Raw genomic sequence first — 24,468 nt, forward strand, 5'->3', positions numbered from 1 at the left:
CGAAGGTAATTGTCGCCCTTAGCGAGGCGCACCAGCCGACGTATACCTCGAGGGTTCTTTCCAATAAGAGCGCATCGCGAACGAGCGCTTCCTTCTCGAATAACAGCTCCTATCCGCGTCGTCTCGGGAATTCCAAGGCGCGTAGAACTCCGTCAGGTACAGGAGTGCTCTCCGTTGGCGAGGACGATGGTTAATTGAAGGTTTGTCGCGCCATTTTTCGAGGTAAACGCGAATAATTCCGACGTCTCGGTGCAAGGATCGCTTTAATGGAAATTTTCGCAAGTTTCACGCAATGTATTATCGAAGCAAAACGGTAGCATATCCAACCCGTTAAAGCGAATTATAATCGATCCTCCCGTCTTTCAATTTCCCGGTGTAAGGATAGCCTATCATTATCCCGAGAGTGGGAAACGATTTTGATATTTCACGGGTATCGAAGCGTCGGAACGCTTTCTCGGAACGACGCCCGTAAATTCCGTTTGAGCACGATTCGCGTAATGGGGAGGAAATCTCGGTCGCGTTTATTATATCCCGTTTACAGAAACGCAACGGAAGAGTGGAACGGAGAAAGACGAGGAGGCGAGGCGAAACACAGAGACCTAGGAGATAAAGCGACGGATAAAGAGGTGGACTCAGGAAAGCCCGGATCAAGCCGTGAGAACGAGAAAGAAGCCCTCGGAGGAGGCGGGAGAGAGCGAGATTGAGATAGAGCCCCGAGCCATCGTGGCCAACAGCAGGAAGCAATATGTCCGTGGCGTAATAGCGTGGAGCACGGAGGTTAATGGGTTGTCCCTAACGCGCCTAACCTGGCCGGCGTTTGCCGTGTGTATGTCCGTCGGCGTATGCCCGATCCACCTAGCCGGACCGTCACATTGTATCGCGATAACGCGTCCTCCTAATCGACTAATTTACTGCGTCTCTTCCAATTACCGGGCCGGGCCCGAAGAATACGACGCTATCGACGATGCTGCTAATTCCCCGACCCCGGAGGCCGTCCGTTCGCTCGCGTGACGATAAACGTAACGAATCGAATAATTCAGAAACCACTCGACCATTAATTCCGAACGGGGATGCCCGGGGTACGATAACGGCCTATCATTGATTCTAACGCCTTCGGAGGTGATGCTAATTCGTTTGGATGTGTCTTCATTTGGACACGAATGGAGGCTCGTGGGGCTACAGCTTCTTGATGGCAGAGGTGTCTGATTTATTCTCTGTTGAACCTATAATATCAATGTTCCAAATATGTGGCGTATCAAATAAAAAGATCTTCATAATTTTTTCGTAACCAGGAATGCAATTTGAAATGACGTGAATTCACGAACGTCTTAATTCGAGCTCACTTCGTATCAATCAGAAGGCTTTCAGTTCCTAGCACTCTAGAATCCCCCATCCCCGCATCCTGCGCTATCCTCATTTGAACAATCGCCGCAACTACCTCTAAGTTATCCTCGAGCTACGTTTGTATCCGCGTAACGTCAAGGGAAGACCGCTTACATGGAAACGACCGAACGTCCCGGATATCCGACCTACGTAACGACGTCCCACGGTTGCGATGGATCCATCGTGGGCCTGGATCGCGCATGCTCCTCGAAACGAAGATCGACCACCCTTCAGGCCACGCTGGCGCATCGTGCACGCTAGCCAGGCGATGCCGTGGCCACAGCACGTTACCGTAACCTGTTAATTGTTAGTTACGAGCGGCAATTGCATTAGGTTCCTAAGTCCGATCTCTCCTTTCCCCGCCGGGCATCGGTGTTACGTTGCTGCTGTCGGGAAGCTACCGCGGTTTCGTGGCCTAACGACGTGCCAGGATGCGGATTAGAGGCCCGTAATCGAGCCAACAACAGGTGGGACGACGAATCGATGCACGGGCCAAACTCAAGATTGGAGGTTTATTGGCTCATATTGCGCTCCGGGGACCGAAAGCAGGCTTCAACGAGGCCGGAAATCTAACGTTTGGACGACGAAAGAATTCCCGAGGTAGAGCTTGGGATTCTACGATCGAGGTTACACCGAGGCGAGGCTTTTTATGAAAAGGCTCCTGGAAGACTCTCGATTTCGCGCCAGGCCAGCGTCGATTCGCGCACCCGTGGCCTGGATGTTAAACGACGCGTCGCGACATCGATCGAGCCACGTAATCGAGGCGACAACAGGTGGATATTAAATCGCTAGACTTCCGGGTGACACAGATTGCCAATTTATTCGATTATCCCGCACAGGATGCGCGCGTCAGCTTCATTGTAACGGATCGATCTAAATGACGAGGACCTCGCGGATCGTCAGACGCATTCGGGATCTCCGGAGGAGATTTCGGGAAGGAACATCGAAGGATAACGTTCGAATCCTCAGCGGTGGTCGATCTCGGATACCACGGGGAGAAATAGAAACGTGCTTCGAGCAATTGAATTACGTCGGAGAGAGAGATGGTCGCGCTGGTCCCATTTGCGAAATTAGAGACCTTTTCGTTCGTAGGAGAGCAAAGGTGACGCAATGGTCCGTCGATCTTTCCATCGAATTTTCCTAGCCTTTTCCCTGGTCCTCTACGTGCTTCCTTTCATCCCTCTCTGGCTTTGTTTTCGGTCGAGTGCGACTCGTTCCGGAGCTGAATGGGGGACACCTTTTAGCGGAGCGTATTCTACAGGTGAAAGTAGAGAAACTTGCGAGAGGAAGTCGCACGTGATTTATTCTAAGCAAAATGAAGCGTTTATTTCTCACTTTAATCAGTAGATCACGCTTGTATGGTGTAGCGGGATGTTGACCCTTTGCACTCTTATGTCGAGTGTGACTCGATATTCTTTCGTGTCCAAATCAATATCATGTACCAAAACTGGTATTCAAATGAATTTGTTTCTTTCTTTATGTATTTAAATTTCAAATAAATTAATTCGGAGTGCAAAGGATTCCTCAATTTAAAAACAATGTTTGATTGGTGGTATCGAGAAAAGTGTCAAAGAATCGTTCGTTTTTAATAGCCGAGAAAAGGCCAGTATCTAAGCTATCAGCATTGATTCGAATCACCCACTTCAGGTTTTGCCCTGAAAAACCCGTTCCCTCTGCTGGCACAAATGAAGACTGAAAGGGTTAATTGAAGTTAACGTTGCCGGTCCAAGCTGGCTTGGCGTGCAATTAAAACTTCAATTGATTTCTAAATGGTCCATTTTAAAGTGACGCCTCCGATAAATACTAGTCTGTAAAGAGCTCAAGCAGGACTATCTACGGGCTCGATTCGAACAAATCTAAACCTTTTCCTCGACTATTAGAAGCGAGCGTACTCTTAACGCAATCGAAACAAACAAATGAAGCGTGCTTGCAACGCGTTCTTAGAGTTCTCTTTATCCTAGCCAGTCAGGGATGATCCAAACTACCCTCGTTATACTATTAAATTCGAAGTCCCCGACTCGAACTCTGGCATCGACGGTTTCTCTCGTGTTATTTCTGACTGACGAAGCTTGAAACAGTAACATCAGAGGATTAACCCGCGAGCCAAAGGCAACGATAGATCTGAACTCGAACGAAATCCGAATTGTTGCTTCCAAAAGGGTCTCATTTGTCACGGAGAGACCCGGCCACGCGTTTATCTGCGCGGGAGAGCCTGTCACGTTTGTCGGAGGACCTCTGGAAAAGGGGGAACACCCGACGTACATTTTTCATTCCCTTAGAGAAAGTTTGAACACAGAAGTGGTTATTCCGTGTCCACGTGAATTGTGTCGGGAGACGATTTGGTCCGATATCCGTTTCGACTCTATCGTTAACACGCTTCTCTCTTTATCGATTCGTTCGCCGTTTATCCGCGACTCCCGGCATCGATAATCGCGCGTTTCCCGTCGCGTTCCACTTGGAATTCCGCGCGTTCAGCGAAGGGATGCGATGGATGCGAGGGATAGGATCAATATGGACCGGGTCAATAACCACTCCTCGTCAAATTTTTCAGTAAAGTAATTTTATTTTCTCAAACTTTTTCCTCCCTCTTTCCTCGGTACTTCAATATACATAGGACTTCCTCTGCTCTCCTCTCGGCATCACGGCCCTAACCGTAACCACGAAACCGTCCGGGGCTCGTATTTACAAAACACAGATCACCGCACCGGCCACGGCATGAGACACAATAACGACAATAAATAATAATAATTAATCGGCTCGATTGGTAGCGATCGTCATAATAATAATAGTTACTCGAGCGATTATACAAACGGGGAAACTTAGGTCTGGTTAATTCATCGTTCACGCGGGTGCACAGCTACTCTCTGACTGTCTTTTAATACTTTTATATTAATATATATTTGTATACGTATATATATTCTCTTTCTCGCTCGCTAATCACTCTCGCTCTTTCTCTCTCTCCCTCGCCTCGCTCCGTGAAATACTATTTACAATCGTTCGCGAGTCTCTAATCTATTTACAACCATGGAGTGCATCTAGCTCTCGCCGTGCCCGCACAACCGGAAGTGTTAAGGCCCCACGCCCTCTTCTTACGCGCTCCGAACCTCACGATATCGATATCACGGGCCCCCGTTTCCCGATGATTGTGCAAGCACGGCCGCGTAACAAAATAAATACTGACTAGTCCGCTCTAGTGTCTTCGCCTCGTCACCGATAGCGAGCACGTGGAACCGAACCAACGATCAGGCTAATCCGACGTCGACGAACGAAATCGAACGATCTCGATCGCGGAATGCAACGCGAAGGACGACCACGCAAACTAAACAGAACCAATGGAACGTCGCCTCGATTCGCTCGCTGACCAACCGGGAAAGACACTAGACTACCTAAGAGCTTGCGATGGAACGTGACACCGCAGTAGAACTCCATTCATCGGAACTTCTGCTGGACTCCTATTATCTGAACTACTGGCAAACGTCACTCTAATTATCCGATCGTTCGACCAACGACAAGGTAAAGATCGTTCTTTTCCCAAAAGAAAATGTATTCAAAGAAATACTCAAAGAATACGTCGAGCGAGGCTTGACAAAAATGTACTGAAATCAGAAAATTCGGAGTGCAAAGGGTTAATGCAGTTACAACCGAAATCACAGCTGGAAAAAAATTGAACTAATTAATGAAAGCTACGAAGAATCAGTAAAGTCTTTGAATGAAAGTTATTAATGTTTCAACGTAACGTACTTTGCGGTTAATATTTTAAGTTCGTTAAATGATAATTACCTTTAATCTTTAACCAAATAAATTGTTCGTTTAGGAAGCTTCGTCGAGCTACCGTCCTCGCAGATTTCCCAGTTCGTAAATTAGCAAAAAAAGTATGATTAAATTCACTTATCCGACGAACTCCGGTTATTCGAACGAAAAGTTGCAAGTAGCGGGGATAATTTGACTCCCGTTATATGAACCTTCGTCCCCCGGATTGGTTCATATAAACGGAGTTCTACTGTACGTCGAGTTCGCACCGAAACGCGAGGGCCACGAGCTGGGAGCGATCGTGGCCGACGATATCACGGGATATGTGAACCGTCCTCTGTCCCTTTCACGGCTCCAAGAGTCCCTGAGACACCTGGAGCTCCCGATCAGGGATGGACACACGAGACAGGCCAGTCTCTACGAGAATATGTCGCCCGCGAAGGACATGTGTCACGTGGTCTGCACGTTCAAATAGATGTCTTCGGGCTTGCTGAGGAGGCTGTGTATCTGCTGCATCGTGCACAACGGACACACCTCCTCCTCGGTGCCCTCGGCCACGATCCTCCTGGCGGTGCCCGGTGCCCTCCTAGAGTCCACGATGTACGAGTACCCGTCCGAATCGATCGAGTTCGATCTGACCGACGACGAGGACCGGAATAACCTCAGCGACGAGATTCTCAGCCCCGTCGCGTTGTTATCCTGACGATGGTCGTTCGAATCGTATCTCGCGGACTCCAGCTCTGTGTCCTTGAAGTCGATATACGAGTACCCCTCGGAATCGACCGAAGGCCTCCTGCCGTTCTCCTCTCTATGCAGGAGTCTCTGCGCCGATTGCTGAATCGCGGTGCATCGAGGTTTCTCGTTCGATTGGGAGGCTCTGGGCCGATGCGTCGGCGTGATGGGCATCCGTGAATCTATACGACCGGAGACGCAGCCGTCGTTGAGATACTTGTCGTCGGTCAGGAGGACCTCGGCGCCCGTACGGGTTGGGATGCAAGGGACATCGGGGATGTCTATGGGCAGAGGTGTCGGAGGCAGGGGTTGCCGACTCGTGATCAGAGCGTTCTGACTGGCCAGCAGCAAGTGGCTGTTCCTCAGAACGTTTCCGCCGCTCCTCAGGAGGGGACTGGTCGCGGCGGTGCACCGAGGAGGCGAGTGGGTGGCTATCGAGAGCGGGACTTCCTGAGACTTGGCGAGAAGGGCTCGCGGCGTTCTATAGCCCCCTAAGACCGCCCTCGAGGGCTTATCCTGGACGCGCAGTATCGCCCTCGGGTCCCGGTAGTCGAGATAGTCGAGATGATGCGGCACGGGAGGCCGCGAGCGTTGCAACTGCTGCGGCTGTCGTTCCCTTAGGCTGTGTCGATGATCGGGATTTCGTACCTCGATCGTCGGCGCCTGGCCAGGGTGGTGGCTGGGCAGGTGATTGTGCAGCTGCGAGTGCGTCACGGGTTCCGGCAGGTCCTCGTACAGCACCGCGCCACCCGCGCTTCCGGTGCCGGCGTGCGGCTGCCCGTCGCCCAACACGCGATTCCTGCCGCCAGCCGCGGCTGCGGCCGCCGCCGCCGCTGCTCCTGCTGCGCTCTTGCACGGTAACAGGTTCTGCACTTTCCGCTTGTGCCTGCAACAGAAAGATGACACCGATGGTCAAGCGACTGCACTTCCGACGCTGACAAGCTCCACGCGTGGCGGAGCTTGGATTCGTTTTGCGGTGGATCTCATTCAAATAAGCTACGAAATTGTTGATACGAAGCGTGGAGACTCCCGAGCCTTGCAATATTTGTTTAAGTTTCATCGGTAACGTAAAACCTAAGAGACATGAATATACGTACTATTATATACTATAATGTATATAATATAAATATACTACTACGTAATAGGTTGTTCAACAAGTTTTGTCGTTCGATAAGAGACAGCGCTATTAGGTCCGTCGTTTTATTTTTTTTAAAGATGGTACTACTGTTTGATGAACACGTGTGAAGATCCATGTAAATCTGTCACCTCATTCGTGTATTTGCAGCTGTTCAAAGTTGACAATGGAAAAACTGAAATATCTTCTAACACCACGTCAAACTCTAATCGTGCTCCAGCCCTAATTTCCGTGGTACCAACACTTAATCCCTAAAACAAGTCACTGAACTGATTGCGATAAACTGGGCCGAATAAATAGAAAGAAATTGTTTACGATTTCGCCTCAGTTCCGGAGAGTTACCATCGAGTACAGTGGAGTTCGAGAAGCCATGTTGATATTCTACTTCGATTCGCGCCCCGCTTTCCAGCGACCCCTATCCCACCGATCTCTCTTTTCCACCCCCACGGTTGGCTGCCGCTCGTCGGCACACCAGATTAGTTGGGAGCTCGTTGCAATTGTTTGTTCAGACCAGCTTTGCCGTAGCTGCACCCCGAGAGCTTTTCTCAATGTAAACTTTAACGAATGGAGACCTGGCTCTGCCTACCGTTCCCGTGCCGGCTCCACCGCGCATACATTCGCACCTTTCTCGATGGGGGCGCGTATTTCTGAACGTTCTTCGAGTTTTAGCCCAACTGCAGAAGTTTCTCATGGGGAAACCGTTGCATTGCTGCGGGAGGTCTAGAAATCCTTGGCTAGGATTCCCTTTACTAAATGTCTGCTACATGGAAGCTGTGTTTAGACAGAGTGACAGGAGTCGATACCTCCCCTGCTATCGAGTATTACAATCTCGAATCGCTCCCCGTGCATTGTTTTGTAACACAAGAAGTACCAAGATTCCGAGAAGTAACGTGAAGAATTCCTTAGTACTCTGGGAATGCGAGATGTGTATCAATGTGTCGATGACCCATCTACCTCTAAATGAAGAAACATCAGAGTACTAGCTTGGTTATCATTACAGTATTATTCCAATCAGGTCGTGTTTGGCCAAAAATTACGAGAGCAATTAATTCGCTCGTTATATCCACGGGACCTCCCCCTCAAGCCCCCTCCGCGGATCCGCTGTCATAATAATACAGACAGATATCGGGTTCTCGTTCCCCTCTCGCTTATTCACCTCGGCGACCTACTATTGGAAGCGCGGGCGCAAGTTGTTAACCTTAGTTGGCGGTTTAATTACACAGGCAAATATTATCGATCTGACGGAGTTAATTAGATAATTAAAACTTGAAGGGTAAACTACTTTGCCGAACGGCGTACCGACAGAAAGCGTAGACGTGGCCGCGGCCACGTCGGTGTGCCGTGTTCGCTGGTGTACACCGGGTACACCTCGAAAGATGGAAGGCGAGATTGACGGCGCACCGCAAATCGTGCTTCTTCCACGTTCCACCTTCCGTCGAGAACTTTCCGCGGGGACGTGGATGGAACCAGGATCTACCTGTTCCCACTGTAATAGAGGTATCCTTAACGAGAAATTCCTCCGCCTTGTCTTTTTACCGGCGAGGAAAATTTGTCTGGCCTTTCTGCGCCCCCCCCCCCCCTCACCTCCCTGATGTTTCTTGTGAATTATCGCGCTGCTGAAGGGTTCTTTATCTTGAGGATAGGAAGAATCTTGAGGATAGTCAAGCTAGTACCCTGATGTTTCTCGATTTTCGAAGAACTGGTAGATGGGTCATCGATACGTCGCTACACATGTGCTAACGTTCGCCAAGGTTCGAGCACATGTGATCACATTCTCAGAGAACTAAAAAATTGCACGTTACTTTCTCAATACCCTTGGGACTTTTTATGCTACAGAATAATGCATCGAAGCATTAAGAGATCTCAAACAACCAACTTAATTGGCTCCCTAAAAATGTTGAGCTCCAGCCTTGGCATAATGAAACGCAAAGACGAAGGGAAACGAGATTAGCTCGACTAGGAAAGATTATCCCCGGCGAGGGCAAAGAGCCAGTTACATCGAAAACAGGAAGCAAAGGCTGTTAAACGAGGAGCCACAGAGACATGGGCTCTGGTTTCAGGGAACCTCGCAGCCACCTCCGCGGAAAGGTTCGTGGCCATTTCTGGGTTTCACGGTGCGAGAGGTGAAACCATCGCGTCGACCCGAGTCTGGACACGAAACCTAAACTGGGCATCTGTCTTCTCCGCCGGCGAGATTTCAATTTACCTAATGCCCGTCGTCCGTCAGGCATTGCGCGCGACCACACTTAGCGGTGCTCTTAGCGCGCATCCAGCGTCGACACTCCTCGCGGGCTCACTTCTCGTTACATGGGAGTAGGACCGTGACAACCCAGGAACAATATGGGATCGGAGGGGTTACGAGGGTTGGAAGTAGCAATTGAAAATTGAAGAAATTGGGAGGTGATTTCGGTACAAAATGTTAGACGGATTTGGATACAGAGCTTGCGAAAGCTTGAAGATTCAAGTAACAGATGATACAAATATTGGACAATGTAGAGTAAGGTGGGCTATTTGAAATTTTGATTCGAATGAACCTGTGAAAAGAGTGTTCGGTAATTAAATTGAACGGAATTTTTTGACAATAATCAGGAAGAATCTACAAGCGAGGATACGAATGAAAGATATCTCAGAGAAACGTTGTCAAGGTTATCGAAATACGATCATAGAAAGAGGATCCATTTCAGAGATTCGTTCACAGGTAGTACCACTAAACTGAAAAAACAGATGCAACGAGCAGGTTGGGAGGATCGGTCAGAGCAAACAGAACAACGCAGACTGGCAATTGCGAACAATTGCTGGCAGTGGCAACGTTATCCGACGTTTCAAAGGAAAGTATAAAGCCTGTCGTTCGACGAATCATGCCGGCCAGTACAAATAGTCGTAAAGCGCGTGTTGCATGAGAAGCACTGCGACGCTGAATGCACCTGGAACAGGCTAGTCGTGCTCGTGATCGCGCACCCGTGCTAAACATGGTATCGCGAGCTTGCGGTTGTATAACGGACCATAAAGCGCTTTGTGGACTGGCGACCCTTCGAGCACTGGCGCACGTGTTCGCCGAAGGGCTTCTCTATCCCCTGGGTGCGTGCTTCTGTTTGTTGTTTTTCACGGATTACCCGCGAGTCCGTCGCGATAAAGGCTAAAAGAAACGAGGTTTCCATCGAATTCTCGTTCATCGCTGGTGTTGATGAGCTGGCTACCAGGAAAAGGGCCAATTGTAAACGTTACTCTGTTCGGGTAACTGACAATGCAGCGTCAGCCGTCCACGACGTATGAAAGGTAGCCGATGCCAGGGGATGTAGAGCATTATCATCGAGACATCAAAGTGGCCCGTGTAATACTAAAATTACCGCGATCAACACACATCTGTCATATATGCAATCATATATCTGCAATTAGAGAGTAACTCTACGGTGGATATATTGTTGAGTTAGCTTCAGGTCTTCCAAGCCAGCGTCCACGACGCCATGCGATCTGCTCGGGAAATTCACGACGGCGCAACAATTAGTAGTTAGGATTGAATATCAGAGTTACACAAGACGAGCCGAGTTCTATCCAGATCTCCCTTCAGGGCCATCGAGAACCGGCTCGCGCGATGGATTTCGACCAGCCTAACAGGCTCCACGGAAACAGACGTAAACTTCCAGTTGCTGTTCCTAATCAAACCCATTCTGAACAGAACCGTGCATGGGCAGCCCCCGGGCTTCTGTGGCCGGCGGCTTGCTCCGTGTTCGTCTATGGATATCGTAATGATTTTTCATTATGGTCGACAACGTCTGCTGGCCCTTGATCCCCCTTTCGCGCGGGTCTGTGCAGACTCTCGTAGCGAGACGTTCCATCTCCCATCTCCTAATGGATTTCATTTAGTTATGACGGGGAGGAGAGGACTCCTGGCAATGAAACTCTGAAGAAAGAATCGAAGGAAGCCCAGAGGCGGAGTCCTGCAAGGACGACAGCTCGTCGACGCGTAACGTAGACGCGTGCAACGGCCATCTTCCCTACCCTCGTCCTCCTCCGCAAGTTCCTCGGTTTGGGGAGACAAATTCGCGCTCACTAAGCGCTGAATAGGTCATTTAAGCCGCGCTTTTAACTCGGGGTTAAATTAACTGGCTTTTCTGTTTCTATCTGGCAGAGGCGCGTGCAGCCGTCCGTCCCTCGCCGCCCCCGCCTCCGGTCGCTTTCATCGCTCGACTGCTTCCACGGATTACGCGCTGCGTGCGCCTTGGAACACGCCGCCGTGCATTATCGCGGTCCCAGTCACCTGCAGACTTACTCGACAATCCCTTTACCAGCTGAGGAAGTTCGGGAACGGGGGAAGAAGACTCCAGAAAACCCATCGACGACTCGAGGGAGGTTCTCTTGTCGTTACAGGCATTTCAGTATGGACCTGGTTTAGGACTCGATGCGAAGGGATATTTTGATGGAAGGGGAACCTCTGTCTCAGGTAATTGAGAAATTCTTGCATTGAGCTTTGTTGGTAGAATGTTGATATACAGTCAATCCCATAAATATTCGTACCCTCTGTGTCTATTATTTCGAACGAAGAAGCATCTTTAATTGTGCCCCGTTCCTCGAGCTTTGGAACCCCCGAAAAATCCAGTCGGAATATTTAGAACCGCGTTAAGGGTGTTCCCAAGCCGCGAGTCGACCGACACGACCAACTTCGCATGCATGGAACCCGGCACCGGAAGCACGAACCGGTTACAGCCCCGTACCCGGTATATAACCTCGCGCCGACAAGCGCATCGGATTTTGAAGTTTACTTGCCGCTGGAGTTTCTCGTAAGCTTCTCGAAACTACAAATTTTGCATATCAATGCGCGTGGGTACACCCAGCCTGTCGACTCGATAAACGACTTTCCACCCTTGCCGCTCGCCGTCCCCTGCCTCCCCGGGAGGGGGCTCCTTTCGCCCACCGTAACCTGCGGGATTCTCTATTCCTCCACCCCAGTCGGTAATATCGTTGCATTTCTACCCTTGTATTCGCGGATATACAGCTAGTCCCGCCTCTTCGGAGAGCCCGAAGAGGAGGCGTGTATTTGTTCGGATGAGACTGTGCAGGAAAGATGTCGCTTCTTGGGTAGGAAATCAAGCTGAAGCGAACGAGTCGAGTAACTACGTATTAAAAGCACGTACCCCTCCCAGGTGAGTTTGGCAAGCTGTTTTCAAAACCCTAGTCATTCTCGCGGCGCCGCGGCTACTACTTAAAACTTTGATACAGAACAGCCAAGTTCCCCACGGTTAAGTACAGGTGTTCGAACTTTGTCGATCTTAGGTGAATCGTTAAACGGGGATAAGGGGGAGTGGAAGTCGCGTGTTTGGGGAGGAAGAAGCAAATGAAAAATGCGTTCGGAGAACGGTAGTCTATCGTATACTTGCTATCTATCTTATTTCTCCCCAAAAAATTCTCAAAGTTGCATATAATTTTGTAGGGTTTCAAGTTGACCCCTCGACCTCTCGGACTTTTTGGGGAGCTCATGTTCGGAGAAACATGCATCCTGCTCGTTTATCATGGTCAGAGCAACGGCGTCGCGCAAAACCTAATTCATCCCCTGTGTCCGAATCGTACGTAGTGGAGATACTGTTTTGCCGCGGTCGTAGGTGGGCGCATGCTTATCAGTAAGGTTTACCACGGTTGGGGTATTATTCCTATCCGGTCAAGTGACCTCCCACGCGGTGGTTATCGGCGACGAACCGACCCGACACTCGGCCGCATAGGTGGATATGACCCGTAAACCATCAAGATCTCGAGATCTTTTGTCTATACTATTCCCCAACCTTGCGCTTTCCTCCTTTCCGCAGATAAATTCGGTTTGCACCGTTCCGACTCGGTCAATAGGTTAGTCCAGCGAGTAGAATCAGCGAACAATGAACAGACACGTCCTACAAACACTCAACGTGCCCCAAAAATGTTTCAATTGTTTAGAAAACCAAACTGCCTGTAAAAATATACACCTGCCATTCCCAGCCCCAATTACCCTGTATCGCCGAGGAGGGATCGGAAACCCGCCTCTTTACGCGGTATTCTATTATAAAATACCACCTGAGCAGGAGTTTCTCAAAGTTCCCGAAGGGACGCTGCTCAATATTTAACGGCGCGACGCGTCGACACGAAAATCTGTTGCCGCCGATACTCGAAGCACGCAGGGGTGCAAGAGGGATGGGAACCGATGAAAGTCTAAAGAGAGAAAAAGTAATCTCGGCCCGCTGAGTATAGATTGCGTAGGTGTGCGCACGTGCCGCGACGGCGCCGCTTGATTGAAACACCGCGGATATTTAAATTGCGAAAGTTCACGAATAAATTTGTGCCGCCAGGCCGCTTCTCGGCCCCTCCCGAGAGTTCGCCCTTCTTCTTTGGGATTTACCTAATGAGCTGCCGTGACCGCCGGTAAAAACACAGCCGGCGGCGCTGAGTTTCGCGCCCCTGAGAAACGCAGATCGCTCTTTGATCGCTCCTCGAGAGCGATCGAGAAGCCTGAGCAGCGTTGATACGCCATCTTGATTCACACTGGTGAAGAATCTGGGCTGAGGTTACGAGAAAGCGGTGGTAACAGCTGGGCTTCGACCGCGACTCTAAAGATTAAGAGGTTATCTTAAAAATGGTAAGTGCGAAAGGTGATGGAAGGGATAGTAGAAGCTTGTTTGTAGTGGGTAACTTTAAGAGGGTTCTCAAGCTGAGAAACAGTAAGCCTTGTTTCTCTGAAAAATTCTGGGCGGCAGAGGTGTCTAATGCTTATCACTCTAACGAAAAGAAAATCCTAAGCAGCCTACATCGTAAGACGCAGAGTGTCAGAGTCAGAGCCTCGGAGTCAAAATAGTAGATCAAAGCTGGAATCAGCACATTCACCATCGGTCCATGGGTCACCGATGCAAGGCGACCAGTTAGTAATCCGTATCACCGTCGACTCGATCGTCGAAAGGAAATCCCCGCAAGAAACTTGGTCGTCCATGATTAATCCGACACAGGATAGATACGCAGGTTCGAGGGCTATTGAAGCTCCTCCGCGGAACGGCAAGTCGACGGACGAGAGACGGGAGAGAGAGTTTCGGGCTTGCCGAATGGTAAGATACTAAGAGACCCGGGGCCAAGGGTGTTCGAGGGGGTTGGTAAGTGAAACGGAGCTTGATTAACCAGCCGTCTGACTGGGCCTTCGCCTCCTAGGTCGAAACACGATGGAAGCGAGCGCCGTAATGACCTCAAAGGTGTTTGGATTCGCGTGGAAGGTGTGCAGTCACGTCAGACGTCGTCTACGGAGTTGCACAGTGTCCCTCGAGTGGTTCCCACTTGGCACAACGGAGAGCATTGTGCATTACCGGAGGATAGGCACGTAGATGAAGCGGATCCTTTGACGGAGGGCATTAACGTCGTTTCGAGAGCCACTAGGCTCCTTCGGGTAGTTACCCTTGACCAGGAGGACGAGCCTCCTTGTTCTTCCCCTATCTGTAACCGATCCTCCGAGGCTCTTTTCTCTGGGGGGGGGGGGGGGGAAGCCTCGGGGAACTGCGTGGCCAGATTTGAGGGGTCTTTTGTCGATTGAAATAATAGGGTACGACACCAGAAGTTCAAACCCACGTGAGTTTATATAGCGTTGCATCCACTTTCCGCATGTACATATTTACAAATACAAATTTATTTGAAAACATCAAACTTGACATTTAATTTAGACGAATCTCTTGAATAAATATAGATGGTACGAATACTAATGGGATTGACTGTATGTGGACTCTCTCTGGAGTAGAGAAAAGGTTCATCCTTGAATTATTTTCAAAAAATTATTTAGACAAAGCGCCTGCATAGATTGACTCCAGAAACTGGGGCGAATTGCAGCTCACCTCAAGCGTAGGTTTAAAAAAATCTGCACAATGGGAGACGATCTTCCATTTTGGCGCAGCGACGCAAATGCAACCGCACATTAAAAATCACATTGTCGAATGGCAGAGATCCGGCATCCCGTCTTAGAGTCCACGCCCCAGTTTCTATAATTACAATCGGTAGAACGCATCTATTGAAACCGGCCTGCGCAAACGCAAACACTCAACTCTGTTATTTTTTCCGAGACCAGTGGCAGATACATCCCCCGTATCGTACATCTGACGAGACTAAGAAGCAGAGGGGATAATCGAGGAGCTCGTGGAACAGGAGGTCACTGTTTGTCGCGGCTAAAAGCATCGCCAGATATTACGTGGACGTAGCATCGGATATCGTTGCGTTCTTCGGTGTCCGATTACCGTTTACGTCCCGGCGGAGCGTCATCCTCCGATTTCCAAGGATAACGCGGATCTACCGAACGGAGATTGCCGTCGGATGAGTGGACCGTTTCCTTTTTGGCTTTCCGTTTTCGCCCAGGCCCGCCCTCTCCTCCCAGCTCTCGGTTCAACGATCGGCGCGGATCGCTTTATTGAAGAGAGCCTGGCGGCAAATAGAAGGATTTCGATGGAATGGCCGCAATTTGAGGGACGAGCTCGCGAGATGAAATGGCGTTACGAACGCCGCTTTGGTCGATCCTTTTCCCCTCCTCGTAAATCTGCTCCAGCATCGGGTGGTACAGTGGTCACTGGAGATGTTAAATTCGTTAAGGTTAAGTTAAATCGTCAATTAATGCATTGACCAATTAATTAATGGCTCCGATAACCAATAACAATATTGATGACGCGTTTGGCACCATTATCAACTTGAAATATCGAAGTGAAAATTGCCTGCAATATAATTAAGACGTATACGTCATTTTGTGAAGAGACTAAAATTATTTGACAAAATGTCGATATATTCGCACGTGACCCGATTTGCTTCTACTGTCGTTTATCTATTCGAGTCATCTCCACCACCACTACCTTGTCTATGCTTCTTCAGCACGAGCTGTTATCAAAACAGCCACCGATCAACCTTCAACATCAACCTTCAACCTCTCCACCCAGTGGCAGTATCGATACCTTTCGAACGTTACGTCTTTCAATTTGCACGTGTTCCTGCTCCTGACTGGTCTCGTCGCAGGGGAGATGAAATTAATAAAAATGGTATCGACGAGTGGCCGTCGATTTCCATCCCTGGGACTCCCCGCGAGCGATTCAATCTCGGCGTCTGCACGGATGTGGGTCAAGGGTCGAGCGGTTCGCTGGAAGGGAATTCGCATTTCAGGAGCATCACGTTGACGTCCTGGCAGACTTTAATCGCATCCGCAGCGTACGTTCAGCGTCCTGTCACTCGTCAGGCTCGAGCTTCGAATTCGATTTGCTCGCGTTCGTCTCTCTCTTTCCCTCTGCTTTCGCCTCTTCGTCTCACCCGCGCCCTTTCCTCCTCTGAATATTCAGAAGGCGTCCGTTCGATGGATGGCTTAGCCGGCACCGATAAAAAGGGGAATAATCGCGAAGGAGAAAGGACGAGGAAAGCGGAGGAGTAGCTGGTATTATGCTTGGGAGGACGAGGAAATTAGCTCTCGCCAGTTTTAATATCCGTTTTATTTTATTTCACGCGGGGATGACCGAACGCGGGGCCTCCTCGACGCCGCACCCCGTGTACGTATCGACGCAAAGGACAGCTGAGGAGAAAGAAAGAAGGCGACCCCAACCGGAGCAAACGAGAAGATCCGCCAACCAATTTCCTACGCACGGATTATTTTCCGCGGCCAGGAGAAATTTAATTTTCGCATTTTCCGAACACTCCACCTCCGAACCTCCACCTAATTCAAGACAGTATCGGTCGAGCTCGAAACAGCGCCGCTTTATCGGAGGGGGCTTATCGCTTAATTAGAATTTTTAGTCCTGCGCGCAAAGCGTAAATCCTCCCCGAGCGTTTCGCAGCCGTGAACTTGCCCGCTTCGATTCCGTGGAAAAGAGAGCCAGAGGGGTCGTCCCCGGGGCCAGCCAGATGGAAATTCGTCGGGGGTTCGCGGAGGTGCGCCCCATACCTCGCTCTTTACCCCGGGACGTAAATTCGTTAAATGAATTTAACAGATGTCGAGGAGGACCGCTGTCTGCCTGGCTGGGTTCTCGACGTCGTTTCAGTCGCTTGTATTTCTTGAGATTACTAAATAGACCGGAACAGGGGGGAAGGGGTGTTAGACGCGCGGCCTAGAGGGAACTAAATCACCTCTAAATGATCCTCCCTCTCCGTCACTCGGAGTGCGACGATCTCCTTCGAAACGGGGTCAGGTACGCTGTCCTTATTCTCATTATTGCTACGCGAGGGAATAATTAAGCCGGGAAGAGATTAAGAGGCACGTGAGCGTCGGCCATCACCGCGGCCCTTAATTCCTCCCAAGAATTTTTATCTTTGGAGAACAGACTCCCTGCAGTCGACACAGGTCTCTCCCAGAATTTTATCGATCTCGGATGGAAGAATCGATAGCGGCCAGCTACCTCTTGGAAGGATATCAAAGGGAAAAGTATACATCACCACTCAGAAGTATACGGACTCTTCCTTAATAGAAATAAACATCTAATAAAAGTTGCGAATCTGTTAGTATCAGTTATATCATCCACAGTTAGTCCCGCGCACTATACATTTCGAATTTAATATTCACCGTTTTGGATAAGAGCAAAATCAAGACGCGCGCAAGTTATACGTCCGGAGAGTGGCTTTGTCCCGAATTTCCTCCGATGAATAGCGGGCAATTCGAGTGATAAACTTGGCGGACGTGCAGGGTCTCTGAAAACTATCCGAAAACAAATTTGCAGGCATTGTAGACCGGGAAACAGTTCGAGATCGGTGGCTGAGGCTTTCTGTCGGGCGCGAGGATCGCGTTACGTCGACTCGTGCGCGATTTCTCGTTTTTCCGCGAGGGTTGCGAACACGAGGCGCGTCGCGAGGGTGAAACCCGACGAACGGTGCATTAACGAGAACCAGCCAGTCTCCCAGAGAACGTTCAACCGAGTCTGAATTCGATTTTCCTTCCTATCTCGCCTCGGTGCCACGAGTAGTTAGCATAATTCTGTTTATGAAACTCCGCCAACTCTCCGCCGTCGCCTTTGCTATTTTTTCCCCTTTTTCCCCGCTTATTCTCTCTCCGTTTCACCGTCCCGCCGTGTCTCTTTTCTTTTTTCCTTCGTTCCCGAGCCCCTCATCGGTCGCGACGCGGCGGCGTTCGCCAGGAAAATGTCTCGACGCTCACAAAAGACAGAGTCGAGACGCTTTTAATAGTCGGTTCCATGGACGAAACGCCGGCCTCTCAAAACACCAACTATTTCCATTCCGCGATCACCGTCAAATGAGCTGTAATTATCGGTGTAATCGAATTCCATTCGAAGCCGGCGCGCCCGCGCCGGGCATTAATTCAAACCACCTACTCGCCCCCGAAGAACGGCTCCCGTCAAATTTCCATTTGTAGCCGCGCGTTTCCATCCACGGTCGGCGAACGCAACAAATGGAAATTTTCCGATGGTTTCTATAACCGATAATTGCTGTTAACCGAGTTCCTCTGTCACGAGTCGGAATTAAATAAACCAAGTGCTCGGTGTTATTATGTAATTGCCATTCGACCTTATGAATGCAATTATCGGACTGCCTGGTATTTATGCAAATGCGTATTTTTCGTTTGCATACGCTTTGCGTATTTTATGGAGACGGGCAGAGAAATACTTGTTACGAGGCGTCGATTTGCACGGTGCACGGCACCCCCCTCTAGCTCGGATACCTCGGGGTTGCTAAGCCCGTACTGTAGCTTCAAAAAACACCGCTACAGCCCCTGAGTGGAATCAGTCACATCCTTTATGTTTGCAGTGGCATCAACGCTTCAACAAAGCTGTAGGAATTTATAATCAAGTCTAATATACAACCATGCAACACCTGGCGTGGAATTGGTTGCCGGAAAGACAACTATTAATATGAAAGAATCAACTAAGAATCTTCTGCATTCTATGCGGACGCGACTTTCCAAAATTTCGGTTTGAGGCGCGAAAACTGGCCCTCGTCGGGCAAATTATCGAAGTTATTTGGGCAGTATTCCCACTTTCCCAGGCGAACGGTTCCGCCAGACCATTCCTCTCCGTTCGGGCGGGAGTACCGCAGTAGCCGATAACCAAAGGAATTCGACGCTCCCGGAAGACGGTTGCGTCGCGATGCGGCTCGACAGACGTCCGCCGGCAGCCATGAATTCACTGCGGCCCACAGAGAACAGAGGCGAAATTGCCGGCGATACGCCAATAATTCGCGAAATGCAATTGCGCAGCGAAGGGCCGATACCCAGGTAGAGGTCCTTGTCCGCAGGATGGACTCTGCGGTCCGGGAAGATCCGTTCTCTGGGATCTCCCTCGGTTGCATCGTTCCCCCGAGTGCGGTTCGCATACTCGACATAACATAACCGGCGTAACGTCGCATTAGCCCGCGTGCACCGTCCTCTCCCCAAAGCGCGTACCCTCCCCCTCTGTGCCAACTAATCGGCGCCGGGTCGTATTAACGCACAGGGATCCTAGGTGTATTAACCGAGGCTGCATGGAACGAGCATGCACTCCGCCAGATACAGTCGATCTCATAAGTATTCGTACCCTCTGTATCTATTAAAGAAATTTATCCCAATGAAATTATAGGTCAGATAAAAATGAATAAAGGTTAATAAAAGCATCGTTATAAATATGAACACGAGTAAACTTCGCACTGTACGTGTTCGTATCTAACGAGTATTTGGAAACATCGAACATTTAATTTAGACAAATTTCTTCGACAGACATTAAGGGTACGAATATTTATGAGACCGACTGTATGCATGCAGACGAATACCATCGAGTCCCGCAGGCGCATCGATGCGCTTACAGTTTCCTCGCGGCGCAGCACGGCACACAACCACTTCGCGGGATATCCCTGGACCCTGCGTATGAATATGGATATGCACCCCGACGCGGCTGATCGTGGCGCGCCGGAATCCGCGTGTATCGCGTCGCGTTGCTCGTGTTTGTCGCGTTGCGACCAACGCTGCGGAGGGACGCGCACCGTTAATTATTTTCCGACGTAACCGAGATACGGATGGAATTGTCTCGCCCCGATGTTTCTCGTTTCTGATTGGGTTCGCGCGACGCTCGTTGGAATTTCAATGAACCGAGGGGGGAGGGACGGGAAATTCGAATTGAATATGGCACTCGACGCCCCGGGATTTCGCTGCTCACGAATTCTGGGTCGATTCGAAGGTGTGCTCTTGTTACAAACACTGGGGAAAGCGATTTCTTTAGTCGTTCAAAAGTGTCGTCACTTCGGAACACAGTTCTTATTGTACTTGCATCAACCTTTAAGAAATATGCGAGTGGAGCATTAAAACGTTTAGTTCCGCATATCTCCTCATCGCGTTAAGTTTCCCTTCAGCAAAAATAACCACGTATTCTTAACACGTTGGTCTCTACGTGAATATTTACGACCATTCTTAAGAGAATCAAATTTTGTTGGGGACGATTGAGACTTACAGAATCTAACGTTTGTCCTAGAATCTAATGTTAACCAGACCTGGAGATGAACGTGTTAAAATACATTCCAACAAACATGCAAAGTCTCGAAAACCGTCCGTCAAAGGTGCCCGAGAAAAGAATTCGCGGAAAAGCAAACCCCTTCCAAATGTCGCAGACCAAAGTACTGCCACGATGGAAGCGTTTGTCTCGACGAGCTCGCTGGAAACAAGACACCCAGCTTCCGGACGTTTTTCTTCAGCGCGGTGCCGACGTAAACAGCGAAACGGTAATTCGGAGCGTGCGTCGGGTTTTTGTTCGGACACGGAATGTGGGTCGCTTCGGTGACTTTCTCGCGGGAGGAGCTGCTCCTCCAGCGGAGGCCTCTCGACGTTTTTCCGCGGGTTGTGTTCCGCGCAATTACGAGCCGCGAAAGCCGGGGACAAAAAAGCAACGGGGTGAACGACCGTCCGCGCGCGAAAGCGTCGAGTACACGAATGAAAACGTAACGAGGCGGGTGTGCATAGTCACCGGTGAATGGGAGCCAGTGTGTCTAACGGGCCCGCGAGAATCACAGGTGCGCGGAATAAACGAGACGCGGACGGACACGGAAAGAGTGCCAGACGGAAGGACTGGGTTATAGCTAGTGAGTGAGTTAGGGAGTCGAATAGTGACTGAGTGAATGAATCCCTGAGTGAGTGAATCACTGAATGAGTCACTGTCCGAGTGAGTGAATTTCTGAGCGAGTGTATGAATCCTTGAGCATGTGAATCTCTGAATGAATGAGTGAATGTTTGAGTAAATAAATTTTTGTATGAGTGAGTGAGTGATCGAGTGAATTTCTGAGCGAGTATACGAATCCCCGAGTGAATGAAATCCTGAGTGAGTGAATCCCTGAGAGAGCGATCGAGCGGCAATTTCGGCTCGGCGGGGGGCGTTTATGCGCGTGCAGTCGTCCGCTGCCCTTTGCAAATGAGAGACGTCGGAGAATCGAAAAGCACAGGGACACCGCGTGTAGGGAGCTGCAAGGGTTGCTTCTGTGGCATTCTATGGGGTTGTATACGAGGAGACAATGACGATGATGTAATTATAGCCAGTTAGGGTAATATTCCCGGCTACGAAACTGCAATGGAATGGGATTAGAACGACGCTGCAGTCCGGCGTCTGCTTCGTTCGTCCAGAGACTCTCAACTACTGCCCCCTGGCACTACTAGTATCGAGTCCCCTGAAATTAATTGTCCTTGTCTAAAACTACCCATCTTATACACCCACCAATTCTTTGTTCCGCGTTTCCTACCTCGTTAATTAGATTCTAAGACCTGCATTCACTGCAACGACCACGACTGACAACAACGTGGGTCACGATAATAAATGGAAAGTCCATGGCGACCCGTGCTATAGCGCTTCTCTTTTCTCTTACGAGAAAAAGAAGAAGAAATTGAAAAGAAGTATATTTAATGGGGAAAGAACGCTTGGATCGTCCTGAAAAGTCCGTCAATATTTTCAACCGAGAAGCATTCTTCTCTGTTAAAAATATTTCTTTTGAATCTATCTTGAAAGAAATTCACCACTGCACCCTTTTATCTATTTTTCAGTGTTCCGCAACTACGACTCCGATTCGCAACGAAACTAACAGCAGAAGCTCAAATTTCCAAGGACTCCCGTCATTGGTTCTTCCTGATCTTTCAATGTTTCAACACCTTTCCCTATCCTCGAGGGTTGAGAGTCCCTGGTCGCATTCGAGGCTCGGATATATCACGGCCGAAGCGGAATTACGTCTACGCGCGGCACTATCATGGAGAAGCATCCGACTGGTAGACCAAAGCTACGGTTACAGAGGGAACGGGGGATGCACGGTGCACCACGGCTCGAGCAGATGGCATAAGGTGCATCATTCCAGGGAACAGGATCCGTCCGTGGTGCACCGTCATAGGTGCCCCGCAAAACCAGCTTCGCGCGAATTAGGCCGACATCGTCGTAATTGAATCGAACCGCACACTTCCAGCGGGGGCTGCCCTGTTTCCTCGATTCGCGCGAATCGACCAGAGAGCATTGCCAGGACCGTTCCTCCCGATGACACCTGCTGCTGCACGATGCGGCCAACAGATGTACAATCGTCCTCGCTATACTATCTCATTACTGCCGCAGTAGGTACGCTGAATTTGCCGATGCGGCTCGGAGAGGGATGAGTATCGCTGTTCCTGCTATGGAAGGTGTTGGATTTTTGCGAAGAAACCAAGTTGGATTACAATTTGAAAGTTTCGTTTTCTCTGGTTCGAGACGTTCGGGTCAATAGTGACCAAAATAGCTGATTTTAGACCTATCGTCGCAAAGAAGACGAATGTCGGTGAATTCCCAAAAAGGAGGGCTGCAGCGAAACAACGGCGCGACTCTGTGCATTCGTTATCGTAGAAATTCGACAGCGACTTAAATGCATTACACCAAGAAAGACTTAAAAGCTGCGTGTTTTATTTAGCTAAATATTCAACAAAAGTAATTTCGGAATTGCTACGGTTAAAAGGACCCGCTTTTGCTGGCCAAGGTTCGCGAGCTACTTTGTCGCGGTTGCGGGGAAGAAAGACAGAAGAAGCGAACTTTGAAGAACGCGATGGGACAATAGGCACCTGGAAGATAAACGTAAACTGGTGGGGAAGCGAGCAGAAAATGTTCAAAGATCTTCCTAAATTATGAAAAAGAATGTTGCCAGAAGTACTTAGGAAACTTGTCTCCTGCAGACAGTAATTACTTCGGAAAGCAACTCGAGAGACTTACTCGTCCATCACCGAGCAATTCTGCTAGACGAAAGGGGAGACCCGAGGACGAGGCTAATTTGTTCGCGACCCATTCGATGAAAGTATTATTCACTTCCGAGGAAACAGAATGACTTTCCATTCTCCAAGGATGAAATTAGTGGTCACGGAATTAACCGGCCGAGGGCACAATGGAGCCTAAACAATGGCTGACCCATTGTCGACATGCTTAAATATTTCAACAGCTTCGGCAAAATGGCAACGCGCGTACTCCCATAATCGATCGACGTTTGTCGCAAGCTGATCGCGCGGTGGACGCAGAAGCGTCGTTCTGGAAAGCGAGCGCCTCGCGTCTAGAGACTGACAAGTCATTCAGGGATCGCAACTTTCGACGACACCCGGTTGAATCGTCGTCACCCACACGCAGGGAGAATCTGGCGGGTGTCTCCGTCGTCTGGGACAACCCGAAGCGCCCGTCCTCGGGAGCGACACTCTCGCCGCGTTGAATGCTGCCTCTCCTGACGGCCTGTCATCACCAATTATAACCCATTCAGGGCTGCCACGGGTTAAATTACCCATAGACTACCGCTTCTCCCTCCAACAACGGGTATCTGCAGCTACGTATACAGAAACAACGAGCATGATTCACCGCTCGGTACCCCCGTCCACGAATCTCCCTGAACGCGGCACGGCGAACCCCGACCGAAATTATTCCGTGACGGATGCGCGAGGTGCAACTGCACGTATGCGCTTCCGGAGAGACCGTCCACGGTGTCTAATGGCCCCCGAGAACGCGCCACAATGGGCCCTTGATTACGCCGGACTCGGGGGACGCGCGGTTTAAAACAAACGTAAGTGAAATAGAGGCGACTCCCGCTGGGGACCGGATGAAGTAGTCGAATAGGACACGGGGAACGGGGGTAGCGGGTGTTTGAAGCGTGATCGAAAAGCGGCGAGACTAATCCGCGGGTAAATACGAGGAGAAACGCTTTCGAAACGCTGGCGAGAGGATTTTTGTCTCTGAAGGGGGCCGGCAGCTTTAAGTCCTCGAGAAGGGGATGGGTTCCCTGACGCGATGCGTTTCTCAGGACTGTAAAACTTGTTATTAAAATTCAAATACCTGCATCCCTTAAAACGTCCTGCCAATTTTTTTCCTAAATTTCTACGGCGCCCTCTCGGTGCTCTCTATCCTTTTCTATTTTTGTCCTCCATCGATTCAAGGAATTCCAAGCACCGATTCTCACCGCGAGAGATTTAATTCCTGCCGTGTCCTTTAGCAGCGTCGTCCTTGCCGCTTCTTACGCCGGCGGCGTTCCCCGGTAATATCCGTAAGTGCATCCCGCGATTTTCTTGCACG

General features: G+C 49.8%; 1 protein-coding gene across 5 annotated transcripts in view; it reads right to left on the reverse strand.

Moving 5' to 3' along the window:
• LOC128880508 (uncharacterized) overlaps positions 1–24,468 on the reverse strand; it is a 261,987-nt gene that overhangs the window by 12,941 nt on the left and 224,578 nt on the right. For all 5 annotated transcript variants that reach the window (XM_054130692.1, XM_054130690.1, XM_054130691.1 and 2 more), the window contains one exon: positions 6,514–6,751. In XM_054130692.1, the coding sequence (XP_053986667.1) occupies positions 6,514–6,751 (238 nt within the window). The remainder of the gene's footprint in view (positions 1–6,513; positions 6,752–24,468) is intronic.

This window comes from Hylaeus volcanicus, chromosome 7, assembly GCF_026283585.1.
Source record: "Hylaeus volcanicus isolate JK05 chromosome 7, UHH_iyHylVolc1.0_haploid, whole genome shotgun sequence".
NCBI classification, from domain to species: domain Eukaryota; kingdom Metazoa; phylum Arthropoda; class Insecta; order Hymenoptera; family Colletidae; genus Hylaeus; species Hylaeus volcanicus.